The following is a 14519-nucleotide window of genomic DNA, read 5'->3' as shown; positions in this document are numbered from 1 at the left end:
CGGCTCACCTTATGGGGGCGCACTCCTTGGGTGTGGGGCTCCCCTACGCGGGGGACACCCCTGCGTGGCACGGCACTCCTTGTGCGCATCAGCACTGCACATGGGCCAGCTGCACACGGGTCACGGAGGCCCGGGGTTTGAACCGCAGACCTCCCATGTGGTAGACGGACGCCATAACCACTGGGCCAAGTCCTCTTCCCTTAATTTCTTCTTTATGTTAATAAAATATAAATTGGGTGCTCATATATGGCACATTTTATACCTGGAAAAATGTTGTTGTTCCTTAATTTGTTAATTAAAAATTAAATACATCGTTTTTATTATTTCTGCCTTCTGTCAGGATGCTTTGTTTAGCAGTTGATTTCTTATGAAGGTACAGGGCAGACTTCTTCATATAGGCTGTTGCTTTCACTCTACTTGAGACACTTTCTGACATAGAAGGTGTTTTTGTTTATTTTTGGTGGTTTTCTCATTTCCTTTTTCTCCCTCTTAGGGTTGTTTTCTGCCTTTCTGCCTCATTTCTGCTTTGACCCTTGGTAATTAAATTTATTTTGTAGGTTTGTTTCCTCTAAAGGAAGCAAAGTAAATTTTTGTATTTACTGCTTCAGTATTTCATGTTTAAAAGGAAGTATCAAGGATACCAGTATAGCTGTGGTGAACCGGTGCTTTTATTCAGTCAATAAAGTCCCCTATGTGCTAGGCCCATTACTAAGTATTGGGGTTGCATATTGTTTTTACAAGATACTGGTCCTTGGTCTCACACTGCTTATTTTAAGGGTGACTCCTAGGTTTATGCCTGAGCTTCTGAAGGGTGGCAGTCCTTTTGTTTTGTTTTGTTTTGTTGTTGCAAGGAAAATGTGAGAAGGATGGGTTTTGGGAGTAGAGATTGCTTGTTTAGATCTTTTTGCATTCATGAGGAAAATACCCTTTTTCTACCTTTTTTTGCTTTTATTTTGTACCTGTGAATTCATCAGTGGTGGTGCATTTTTTTTGTATGCTTCCCCAGAGTTGAGTCTTTCTTCCCTTTTTGCTAGGATGTCTGAATTGATTGAAAAAGAAACTGAAGAATATCGTAAGGGAGATCCCGACCCATTTGATGATCGACATCCTGGTAAGACCTGTGTTCTCCTAAGCCTTTGCCTCTCTTTTTCTTACAAAAAGAAAATTGCTAATAGGAATATTTTTCCATTGAAGAAGCATTTTTTCCATGGTATGTCTTAAGACCTTATTTGTTGAAATATTGCCCGAGGTGGTGAGGAAAAATAAATTCCTAGAAAAATTGAAATATTTGTAATATTTCCAGATTAAATAGAATAGTCCTAACTTAAAAGAACTAAATTAATTAGATATACTTTAGTTTACTAACAGTCATAATTATACTTAGTTTACTGTTTGGGAAATTTAGTTGAGACTGCATTAAGTACCTTGTTTTTAATCATGAAGGTAGTACTTGGAACCTAGAATAATAAATAGGTTTCTTGATGTCTGCTTTAGTGTCTTGACAGCTAAAGTATTGTGTCTCATATTAATTTGGCTTTAATTTGGATTAATTTAATTGGAGCCATGAAAATCCAGCCACTTTGGCATGGAATTTGATAAAATACAGGGCTATATGGGATTTGAGAGTTTGCTATTTTATGCTCTTTCTAAGGTTCATTACCAGTGGGCAGAGCTTAAGTCATCTATAGGACAACATAGCATATGAACTCTATAGCCAGAAGTAGTACTTTGTGGAGAGAAGGGTCTGAAAAATTGTTTGTGGAAAGATAGAGTTATAAAAATAAGAATATTGTATATCCCCCTGAATGTTCCAGTGTTTATTTCTATTTCTTAGACTTTTGTTCTCAAGTGTGAGTAAGGTAGGCATATTTCCAGTTGAGTGTCTGATAGTTTGTGATGTTACCTGTTTCTTTTGCCCTATTAACATCCACATTTGTGACTTCAGAGGGCTATTCACTTATTTAACCCACATCTTTAGTAAGGGCCATCAGCATGAAGAAATATGAAAGTGAATGTGAAGTAAGAAATTAAGCTAATGCAGGGGATTATGAAAAGAATTAAAAGGGAGATGGACATGTTTAGAGACGTGTGCCTTTATTTCTGTAGGAATTTAAAAACTATTTTTTTCTTCCCTATCTCTTATGTTGAGCAGTATTTGCCACTGACATAATTTCTATTAATAAAAATAAGGGACTCGATTTCATCATTTATAAAAAGAAAGGTAATCTAAGGTCCTGGCTTGTTTTTATGATACCGTTCTCTAATTTATCTTTTTGTGAATTACTTTGGCATACTAATTACAGCTTGGTAAAAAGTTCTTATCAGTAGCTCTTATCTTTTCTTCATCCCAAATTTTATCCTTTGACTAAATTTGACACTCTCATGCTCTGAGAAGAAATTACGTAAAATGGTATCTTTTAAAAACAAGCCAATAATTCTCCCAATCAGTAGCCAACCTTTTTACCTTTAGGTTGAACTTTGAGTAGATCCTGGGTTCCTGGTCTCCTTTCTTACCCCAGGAACAAATATGAAGGTAAAATGGCTGAGGTTACTTTATCTTCAGGGTTGGGGATTGCTTAGTGAGATCCCATCCTCCCCCCACCTCCCACCCCCCCACATGTCCTTTGAGGATGCATCTCTACTGCTGTTGTCATTGTATTGTCATTGTAGTTAAAGGAGAGATTGGACTTGGTGCCAGTCTTTTCCAGGCCACCCATCAAAAGAAGTGAAGTATGTTTCCTGCCTTTGGCTGGAAAGTCGGGGGTTTTCTCTGAGGCTCCTTTATGATTCTTTTGTAGACTTTGGTAGATCCTTGATGTGATGCTAATTTGGGTTCACTGCTCACTGTATGCTAGATGATGGGGAAAGTCAGAGAGCATGCCTAAAGTATTTATATTATGACTTTTAATTATAATGAATGTTTCCTATGAAATCTGATTCATCAAAAGATTCATTTCTTTATTCCTGTTTATTTTTTGTTGGTATTTTAATAGTACTTTTAAGAACTTGATTTTCCAGAGGTCTCAGTAGCTTGACTGGGTGATTTACTTATTCCTATGTTTGTTCCTCCCCTTTTCTTTTGTTAGGTCGAGCTGATCCAGAGTGTATGCTGGGCCACTTGCTGAGAATACTCTTCAAGAATGATGATTTCATGAATGCAGTAGGTTTGCTTCTCGCTTTTCTACAGAGATTATCATCAGCAGAATCTCTACCTTTATTGTTTTTTGTAGTTTGCTTTCTACTAAGGCCTTGGCAAAGTTGGGAGTAGAGTGGGTAGATTTTTTATTTGTTGTTGGTTCATTGAAATAAAAGTAATCATGGATTTCTTTCTTGCCAGAGTCCTGTTTGTGGCCAAGGTTGTTTTCTCTTTGGTGTGTTCTTTGTTCAGTCAAAAATTGGCAAAGGCCTCCTAAGGCATCTTTGCCGATTCTTGGGCAACATTGCTTTGAATTTGGGAATCCTTTCTGGTTCCTGAATGAAAAATAATCATGATATTTACAGCATGATTTTGCACTGGCACTGTAGTGGTGCACTGGGCATGTGGAAGGATAGAAAGGTGCTTTCTCTCTAGCCAGGGCTGTTGTGGGGAGTAAATGAGAATGCATCTACAAAGCACCCATAGCTCCTAAACGTAGTAATTGTTCAGTAAATGATGGCCTTTGGGTTTGTTTTTGGAGGCAGAATGGCAGGGTGGTTGAGACCATGGGCTTTTGGGGTCTGTTGTTTTGGGTTTAAATCTACCTTCACTGTTCACTGACAGTTTGACCTTTGGGCAAGAGACTTAAGCCTCTCCAAGCCTTGTTTTTTCTAATCCTTATTCTCCTCACCTATAAAGGTATAATAGTACTTGGCTCAAAATACTTTTGTAATTATTGAATGAAACTGAGCATGAAAAGTGTTTGGCATATGGCTCAATAAAGTATTAGTTGTTATCTGTATTGTATTGATTCTCAAATATATTTCTCTATCACAAATGTCTCTTCTCAACTTCACATCATCTCCAGCTGCCTTCTAGACATTCCCACTTGTATATCTACCACAGGCACCTTAAATTCCACATGTCTAAAATGAACTCCTTGCTCACAAATCTGTTTCTCTTGGTCTTTAGGTCAATTACAGATGCCCTCATCTAGCCAGCTAGAAGTTACCCTTTACCATTCCTCACTAGATGAACTTAGGGGTTTTATCATTCCCTTCCCCCTATACTTCACAAATCTTCCCACTACTCTCTGTCCTTTTTGCCAGGCCTTAGTTTAGCCACTACCATCTCTCAACTAGTTGCTACAGTAGTCTCTAAACTGCTTTCTCCTGTCTTGTTCTCCAATCCATTCTTCACATTATAGTCCAGAAATCTTTCTAAAATGCAAAAACTGATCATGGCACCCTCTTGACTAAAATCTGTTTATGGGGTTTCCCTCCCCATTCTCAGAATAACTCTTAGGTTTGGCATATAAACTGTATCTGTCTCTGGCCTTTTGTTTTCTCCAGCTTCAGTTCTTGCCTTTGCCCTACCCTCTCCACTCCTCTGTAGCTACTTCTTACTTGTCCTTTCTGATCTGGCTTGGAATCCCTTCTTCTCCAAAGCTTTCTCTGATATGACCCCTTAGGGGCTTCTGTAGCACCCTGTACTCATATTATTTGTTTTCCCAATTGTTCCCACTATTGAATTAGGAGCCTTTTGATGGTGGGGTGGGACTGTGTCCCCCCTCCCCCAAATTATTTTTTTTATTTATTTTCTCTTAAATTACTTTTATTTATTTATTTTAATGTTACATTAAAAAAATATGAGGTCCCCATATACCTCCCATCCCTGGGACTGTGTCTTATTCACTCGGTATACTCAATGCAGAATGCAGAGCCACTTAGTAGTATTCACTAAATATTAGAGGATTGTCAAAAGGAAAGTTCTATTAATGTATTTTTATATAATTTTTTAATACAAAATTTGATCTTTTCAATAACCATTGTCTAGAATGTAGGGCTTATGTTGCCCTGTTTGATCTCTCTGAAAGAGTGTGTAAATGTGGGAGTGGTTTCTCTATAATACCCTTTGTTTGGTTTTTTAAAAATTAGTTTTTTTATTAGAGAAGTTGTGAGCTTACAAGACAAGCATGTGTAATGTGCAGAATTTCCATATATCACCCTTCCACTAATACCTTACATTGTTGTGGAACATTTGTTACAGATTATGGAAGAACATGATTACAGCATTACCACTAACTATGGTCCATAGGGTACATTCGGTATATTTTTTCTGTACACCCCTTTTTAATAACACTAGGTATTAGTATTGTACATTTGTTATAGTTCATGAGAGAACACTCTCATATTTGTACTGTTAGCCACAGCCCATCTTCCACCATATGGTTCACTGTTATACAGTCCCATGCCTTATACATTCTATCCAAAGTGTACACTCAGTGGCTCTCAAATTCATCAGAGGTGTGCAGTCATTGCCCCAGTAAACCATTGAATGCTTTCCTTAGTCCAAAAGAAAAAATCCCATCCCTCCCTATTAGTGACCCTTCCCATTGTTTGATCTTTAATTTCTAGTTGGGGAGTTGTTGTTGTTCTTTGGGGGCGGAGTGGATTTAGCTTTATGACATAGAAGAAATTGTGTATGATATCATGGCTCAACGGGATTATAAATATAATAAAGGTTTAACTATTAATTATTAGGTATACTCATATCCTTTAAGAAAGCATTTGGAATGTTTTATTAGACTTAGTTGATTTGTATAAAATTTGAGACCAAAAGTATTCCTCTTTTTCTTTACAGCTGGTGAATGCATATGTGATGACAAGCCGAGAGCCCCCTTTAAACACTGCAGCTTGCAGACTCCTACTGGACATCATGCCAGGGCTGGAAACAGCTGTTGTCTTTCAAGAAAAGGTACTTACTAAAAAGAAAAGTTATCCTCTTCTATTTTGATTGAATGGGAAACTCTTTGTTATTAAATTATTCATAGTTTTTTTTCTCATTACAATAGTAATATTTGTTACAGAAATTTAAGAAAGTCAGATGAGCAATAAGAAAATTTAACAAATAGCTCTTTCAGTGAGTAGTTGCTGCTTGAGTGCTATTGTATTAAAAAATCCTTACAATCATATGTTTTTAGAATGGATTTATGATCTTATTCAAACTCTTATTCTTTGAGGTTCTTCTTGTTGGCACTTAATATTTGTTTAGACAATATTTGAGCACTTGTTTTTGTGCCATGTTCTGTGCTAGGTGCTAGGGATATTTTTTCAGCAAGAGGGGAGCTTATGTTCATGTGTGTGTTTGGGGGTGGCAGACACAAATAACTAATCATTTTAAATAATGATAAGTGCCAGGAAGACAAGAAAATGGAAATTTGACAGGGATTGTAGGTGGAAAAACTATTGCACTATCTTTGGAAGTAATATAAATATTTTGCCTCTTTGCTTTAAGATCTTCCTATGAATTGGGTATGCCACATAGCTCTATTTTTAAAGATTTTAAGAGTTTAATCTTCTAAAGTAATCTAGAAGCCTTATTTAGTGTATAAACCCAGTGAAAAATCAAGAAAGAGATTTTTGCTTAATTTTTAGAAAATTCAGTTAACTTTTCTTACCAGAATTTAATGTATTTTAGAGATAGCATTGTAATTAATGCTGTAATTTGCAGTATTATTTGCCAGATAGATATAAAAATCTCCAGTTAACTACCACTATGAAAGACTGAAAGAATTTATATTCTTGTAAAAAATACTTTAACATGAACTTTTTTGAAAATCAGGATTGATACAAGAAGCACATATATAACAGTGTATGCATATAAACAAGGTTTTTATAGACAGCTTCTGGTGATTTCATTGTGTTTTGTGGAAGTTTCCTGATTGTCTTTGTAGGAAAACCATCTCTGGTTCTTTACAGTTTCATGATTGTAAGAATGGTTTTATTGTTTCTTAGTGATTTTCAGTTCTTTTTTGATGTATATAGATGCTAAGCTGCCTATTAGTGAATTAAAGTGAGAGATTAGTGATTTACTCAAGGATAATTATTAAGAGATGGAAAAAGAATTGCCTTGATTCCAGTGTCCCAGAGCACAGATTGCAAACCTTATTAACATTTTGGCACCTTAACATTGGATTCCATGATGAAATTAACTCTTCAGAAGTCTCCTTTGGCAATTTTTTTTGGGGTGAATCAATATTTTACTTCTTTAAAAAGAATTTAATTATAGTTTCTAAATTAATGAGTGAAATCTTTATATCTGGACAAATTGGCTACTTGTGTTTCACAAAGCTGCTCAGTGTTTTAGAGTAGTGTTTTTCAAACTTTGTAAACCACAGTTTTAGATCTTTTTATATTACTTCCCAGACCATGCATTATAGATATGAAAAAGAAGTTTCTTGAAACCTTATTTAGCTTTGTGCAGTCCATTCTGATTGTTTCATTTTTTAAAAAATTTTAGAGCTGGTTGCAATTCACTAAATGGATTTTGTTAATTCTAACTGGTGTTTAAAAACATTGCTGACTTGTACTTTCAGAGAAATTTAAATAAGCTTTAAACTTCAATTTTATTGGAAATTATTAGAGTGTGTGCTTTTTTCATTATATTGTTCAGAGAACTGACAATTTATCTTTAATATTGTCTGTGTACTAGTTTTTTTATGCAATTAAGTTGATTGTGTATGCTGTTAATCCTCTCAGATCAGGACCTTTAGTAATTTACTCATCTTCTTTAACATGTTTCTCATTGATGTCTTAAATTATTGGGAGGGGAGTGATAAAAATCCGAGTGAATCAAATCTTAAAGTATAGATCTTTGAATCAACATTTGCCAAATTTCAGACTGTAAACATTGATTCCCCTACAGTGTTAATAGGTGTTTCATGAAGAAAGTGTCCTTGGGGTCAGTGAGGTCGATGAGTACTATGTAATAAGTGCCAAACCTTGTAATCATTTGATATGCGTCATTGTCACTTAATTCTCACAGCATCCCATGAGGTAGGAAGAAAACCATAGGTATATGGACTTTCAGAAGCAGGTGAAAAATGGTTTCAAGAAAGAAGGAAGGAAATGCAGCTCTATCAAGATGATTGACAAGTATAACTTGTAAACTCTTCTGTGTACACACTGTGTAGGTTATCACACTCAATCAGCAACTGCAGAGACTATCCAGTCATTCAGTAAGTTCAATTCTAAATTTAACTACCCGAAGCTAGGCCAGACTCCACAGGTTAAGGACAGTTGTTTCCAAAATTGTCCTTTAGGCACCAGTTGCACGTTCAGGAGCCCAGGTCATCCACACTTCTGACTGGCTACAAATTTGGGGGTTCCCAACTTTTCCTTCAGATTCACTAATTAAGAGGATACAAATAAGAAGGCAAAAGAAGAGACTTAAAGGGTGAGGTCTGGGAGGGTCTCAGACATAAGTTTCTGTGTCCTCTCTTTGTGGAATCAGAACACGTCACCTTCCCAGACAGTAGCCAGGTGTTTTCTCAAATCATGGAAGCACTCCGGAGTTTTAAATGTCCTGAGTTTATATGGAGTCTCATTACATAAGCATGATTGATGGAATCAGTGCCCACATGGTTGAACTCAGTCTGCATCCCCCTTCCCTCTCTGAGGTTGAGGAGGTGTGCTGATATGTGGCTCAAAGCCCCAGTCCCCTAGTCACATGATTGGTCTTTTTGGCAGGGCCATTCCCTACACTAAGACTGCAGGTGTGGTTGACCTCTCTTTGTTGTCTCATTTGCAAATATGGTCCTTGGGCCTACCAGGAAGAACAGAAGACCTTTCTATCACTGGAAATTCCATAGATTCAGAGGTTGCTTCCCCAGGAAGTAAGGACAAAGATCAGCCAAGTTTTTCATTACACTGCACAGACATACAAATTTTGGGTAACCTATAATAAACTCTAAGATGGGTAAATCCCAAAGTGTCAAAAATGAGGAGGAAACTATAAAACCAAGGTGGTAATTGGGGAACAAGAGATAAAAACCTTGGGTGAGAAGTTGGAACTGAGACACCTGTGTAAAATTGGGACTCTCAAAGGATCGTTATTGAAATAATGGAAAAGAACAATATCTACCTATTGCCATGGAAAGATGGCAGGTTTCTCAGTTTCTGACTCCACTTGAAGGGGTGGGGTAGAGGTGGAGAAGTCTCTGAGAAACTCTGATCCTGAGTCTTAGTTGTATGTATGTTTGGAAATTCACTTCTCACACCATTAGGAAGGAACCTCAAAGCCAAGAAACTAACAACAATAACAAATGTGGTCCTGGGCCAATGATATTCCTTGAGTATCTGGCAAAATCAAACAAAAAACTACTCTGGGGAGAGGTTTTCACCATCTCAGCCACAAGTGATTCTCACAGAAAAAGCAATTTCCACAAAAGTTGAGTTCACAAAAAAACTTGTATATGATATAGCAGAAATAGTCCTCCATAATTGGGAGTCAGCAAGTTTAATTAACAGCAGAATTAAGAGAACAGTGAAGATAGAAAAAGCCAAAAAAACCCAACAACAATAATAAAGAGAGAACAGTGACCTGAAAGATATTAGAAAGGATCTATAAAGTGATTGGATGTGAAAGAAAGAATCAAAACCCTAAGAAAAGTCCAAGACATTAAAAACATGGCCATTTGGAAAGTGAAACAAAGAACTACTGGAACTAAAAATTGGAGACATTGAATTTAAAAATTTGGTAGATGAGTTAGAGGGAAGATTGGATATATCTGAAGATAGAATTAATGAACTCAAAGAACTGACAGGATAACCAATAATAAAGAGAAGTAAGAGATGAAAAATATGAAAGAAGTTGAGACATGGAGGCTAGAGTTAGGGAGTTCAATATATATCTAAAAGGAGTTTCAGGAGGAGAGAATAGTGAGCTATTCAGATAGATGAGGCTGGGAATTTTACAATTGATTAAAAGATATGGCCACTCAGATACAGGAAGCCTAATGCAGGACACCAGAGACAAAGAAGATTCTGAAAACTACTGGTATAAAAAGTCTATTCTGCTATAGTGTAACAGAGGCCAGAAAATAGAATTATGTCTTCAGAGTATTGTACACCTAGAAATATTGACCAAAATAAATAATTTTGGAGCATAAAATGCGAAACAAAAATTCTAGAGAGCAGTATCATATAGATAGATGGGGATAGAGTATTTTTAGTTTTTTAGACTGTTTGGATAGAGGAACGAATAAAAGACATCTATGATAAATATATTTTACATCAATTAATATTTTACAACAAAATTCCCAAAATGTGTTTTTCAGAGTCTTAATTTTTAAAAAAAGGTTAAAATGTTTGGAAATATAATATACAGAATATGGTCCTTGGGAAGAATTTCTTAGGACATAAAATGCTCAAACTCTAAAATAAAAAAAAATATGTTAAATTTGATTAAAAAATTAAGAACTTGGTTCATCAAAAACACTAGCAGAAAACATGAGTATTTTACAGAAGCTTTTATGGTCAAGAAATATGAAAAATGCTGAACCATTAGTAAACAAGGAATTTCAAATGAAAGGAAATGCCGTGTTTACACCCCCCAGATTGCAAACATTAAAAGTCTGATAGGGAAACGGACTTTGGCCCAGTGGTTAGGGCGTCCGTCTACCATATGGGAGGTCCGCGGTTCAAACCCCGGGCCTCCTTGACCCGTGTGGAGCTGGCCATGCGCAGTGCTGATGCGCGCAAGGAGTGCCGTGCCACGCAACGGTGTCCCCCGCGTGGGGGAGCCCCACGCGCAAGGAGTGCGCCCGTGAGGAAAGCCGCCCAGCGTGAAAAGAAAGAGCAGCCTGCCCAGGAATGGTGCCGCCCACACTTCCCGTGCCGCTGACGACAACAGAAGCGGACAAAGAAACGAGACGCAGCAAATAGACACCAAGAACAGACAACCAGGGGAGGGGGGGAAATTAAATAAATAAATAAATCTTTAAAAAAAAAAATAAATAAAAAAATAAAAGTGTGATAGTTGCCAAGTGTTGGCAAAGATGTGGAAAAATGAAAACATTTATTCACTGTTGGTGGAAATGTGAGTTGTTGAAATCGCCTTGGAAGATAGTTTGGCCTCCTCTAGTAAAGTTGAGATGTGTACTCCATGCAGTTTAGCTGCTTTTTCCTCTAGGAACATGCTTGTACAAGAATAGAGGTCATTGTTGGTTAAACCAACAAAACAGGAGCAGGAAGTATGGAGGTAAAGAACATCTGGAGGTGAAGAACATCTGGAGGTAGACTGGGGTGTCAGACCCATTTCTGCCACTAACTCGGTTTGTGACCTTGGATGAGTTATTGTGTCTCAGTGTCCTTGTCTGCAAATAATAGTACCTGCCCAATTATATAGGGTAATTATGAGAATTAAATTTGTAAAATCTGTTCTATGTTTAATGCTTTATGTGTGACAACTACATAAATATAGATGAATCTAGAAAACATTATGTTGAATGCCAGAAGCAAGTTGCAAAAAAAAGACACATTACCACACAATTTATACAGTTCAAAAATACTTAATAGTTTAACAAGAAAGTTGTTAAAATTCAGGAATGTAGGTACCCTTTAGAGAGGGGAAGAAAAGGCAAGTGGTACAGGAGGGGCTCATGGGAGGTTTTTGTTTCTTAAGCCGAGTGGTAGATTATGATTGGTATATGTGGGGTTAAATTAAATCCTTCTTTGATAGAGGACTTTTCAGCATTAATATGTTGATTATGAACTTACAAGAGGGAATATAGAATTTTTAATGCTGCCCAGTTGGCCATGGAAACTTTCTGGTTTTCGCTTCTAAAGTAGGACAATATGCTGTTTATTATTCAGCTTTGGCTTGAGTTCTAATGACTAATTCTGTTCCTCAGATGCACAGTTATTTATTGAATTAAACTACCTACCATTAGACATGTAGTTTGCTTGCATTTTTTAACATTATGGGCAATGTTGAAATATTTTATTAAAAATATTTTTGGCAAGTGAATGTGGCTAAAGCAATTGGGTACCTGCCTACTACATGGGAGGTCCCTGGGTTAGGTCCTGGTGCCTCCTAAAAGAAGACCAGCAGACACTGCCCCGCCACAAGGAGCTAGATACCACCATCCCCACCGCAAACAAGCTGCATGCCCCCCACAACGAGCAGACACCACACAAGTCAGCAGATGCTGCAGCTCCTGGGGAGTGGTTGTGGCTCAGGCCATTGGGCAGTCTCCTCATGTGGCATGTGGGAGGTCCCAGGTTCAGCTCCCGTGCCTCCTGGAGAAGGCGAGGAAACAATGAGCAGACGGACGAGAGAACCATCTGTGGGAGAGGGTGGATAAATAAAGAAAAATAAAGTAAATTAAAAATATATACATATTTTTTTCACAAAACTATAACCTTCATTTATGTCTTTAATTATGAAAAAGTGCTCTTTCTGAATTATACTATTTCATTTCCTTTACTATAGGAAGGAATTGTTGAGAATCTTTTCAAATGGGCTCGAGAGGCTGATCAGCCACTGAGGACATATTCTACTGGACTGTTAGGAGGCGCTATGGAAAATCAAGACATTGCTGCCAATTATAGGGATGAAAATTCACAGCTGGTAAGGGTGGTGTTAGAATGAATTTTTTTTTTATCCCCCCCTTGTGGCTTTTTGCTTGCTGTCTGCTTTCTGTGTCCGTTCGCTATGTATTCTTCTGTGTCTGTATTTTATTTTATTTATTTATTCCCCTCCACCCCTTGTGACTTGCTTGCTGTCTGCTCTCTGTGTCCATTTTGCTACATGTTCTTCTGTGTTATTGCTTGTCTCCCTTTTTGTTGTGTCACCTTGCTGAGTTGGCTCTCTGTGGCGCTTGCAGGCCGGCTGCTTTCCCCAGCATGCTGGCGAGGCTGCCTTTACAAAGAGGCCCCGGGACACAAACCCAGTGCCTTCCATATGGTCGTAGGGAGCCCCATTGATTCAGCCACAGCTGCTTCTCCTAGCTCCTAGAATGAATTTTTACATAGAATAGGCGAGTATTCATAAGTTCCTTCTTATCACTGGAACCTGAATTAGGTATATTCTATTTATTACCTTGTACTTGAGCATAATCAACATTTCAGGATTACTTTCCGTAGTAGTTTTGTTTTTTTTTTAAAAAAATGTCTGTTTTTCATCTTGTCAAAGACCATGACAGCTTATGGCAGATAAAGAATAGTACTGTTCCCTGTGTACCTTCGTCCCCCCATTTGTGTTATAAAATTTGTCAAACATATAACAAAATTTCAAGAATTTTATGGTGAACAGCTGTATACCCACCACCTAACTAGATTGTGAGCATTTTACCTTTTTATGCATTCACCATTCTATCTTTTTTTTCCTTAAATGCTGTTCAAAACAAATTGAAGTCATACTCCCTCTCGCTCCTTAAAACTAAGCACAATACCACTTTTTAAGATTGGGTCCAAAAAGTTGGTATTTATAAGTAAGAATAAATGATGAACTTGAAAGGTAGAATATGTAATATACACAAGGTAGGTGAAAATATCTAACAAAATATACTTATAACAAATAACAGGTTTGAGAAACCTTCATGTTTGATTTCAAAGGCACTTTTTAAAAATTGTGAATGTATATAGTATCTGTCTCCTCACGTGTGATGATCTAGTCCAGCTTGAGGCCACACAGATCAATTATGAATGATGCATTGTATGTGCAAATCTTCTGGTTTGGATTCTCTGGAAAATTTTTTTGGTAATGAAACTGTTAGCTATTCCTTATTTCATCAAGCTATAGGAATCAAGTCAAAATATTTATGAAGTCTTTACTCTTAACACGTTTTGTTTGGGCTAAGTGTGTGAGTATCCAGTTATCTGTAAGTGGAAACAAGAAGTCTATTAATAATCATTTAAATTAAGATGCAGAAAAGACAACCCTTTTACTCCATTATCTGTTGACAGGTGGCAATAGTGCTTCGAAGACTGAGGGAGTTACAGCTTCAGGAGATGGCTTTGCGACAAGAAAACAAGCGTCCCAGCCCGCGGAAGCTCTCCTCTGAACCCCTTTTGCCTCTGGATGAGGAAGCTGTGGATATGGACTATGGAGACATGGCAGTAGATGTTGTGGATGGCGAACAAGAGGAAGCCTCTGGAGACATGGAGATCTCCTTTCATCTTGATTCAGGCCACAAGACCAGTAGCAGAGTTAACTCAGCAACCAAACCTGAGGAAGCAGGATTGAGGAAAAACAAGTTAACAAAACAGGGTGACAGAGAGAACTTCAGGAAAGCCAAGCAGAAGTTGGGTTTCTCATCTTCTGATCCAGAGCGCATATTTGTTGAGCTATCTAATAGCAGCTGGTCAGAAATGTCCCCGTGGGTAATTGGCACCAATTACACCCTTTATCCAATGACTCCTGCTATTGAGCAGCGACTTATTCTCCAATATTTGACCCCCCTAGGAGAATATCAGGAGGTAAGCTTATTGGAAAGAATGCCATTCACCCTCTGGGACTATTGAGTTTATTTTTGGAGTTTTTATGGTAGCATTTTATACATTTGATACATTCTTATTCTAATACAGAAATGTTTTTA

General features: G+C 37.4%; 1 protein-coding gene across 3 annotated transcripts in view; it reads left to right on the top strand.

The window, feature by feature from the left end:
* The window catches only part of DCAF1 (DDB1 and CUL4 associated factor 1), a 92664-nt gene that overhangs the window by 40889 nt on the left and 37256 nt on the right, over positions 1-14519 (top strand). For all 3 annotated transcript variants that reach the window (XM_058288141.2, XM_004451771.4, XM_071212082.1), the window contains exons 3-7: positions 1035-1111; positions 3087-3160; positions 5780-5893; positions 12413-12550; positions 13888-14400. In XM_058288141.2, the coding sequence (XP_058144124.2) occupies positions 1035-1111; positions 3087-3160; positions 5780-5893; positions 12413-12550; positions 13888-14400 (916 nt within the window). The remainder of the gene's footprint in view (positions 1-1034; positions 1112-3086; positions 3161-5779; positions 5894-12412; positions 12551-13887; positions 14401-14519) is intronic.

The sequence above is a fragment of the Dasypus novemcinctus genome, chromosome 26 (assembly GCF_030445035.2).
Source record: "Dasypus novemcinctus isolate mDasNov1 chromosome 26, mDasNov1.1.hap2, whole genome shotgun sequence".
In the NCBI taxonomy this organism is placed as follows: Eukaryota; Metazoa; Chordata; class Mammalia; order Cingulata; family Dasypodidae; genus Dasypus; species Dasypus novemcinctus.
This window is presented reverse-complemented; position numbering and strand designations above follow the sequence as displayed.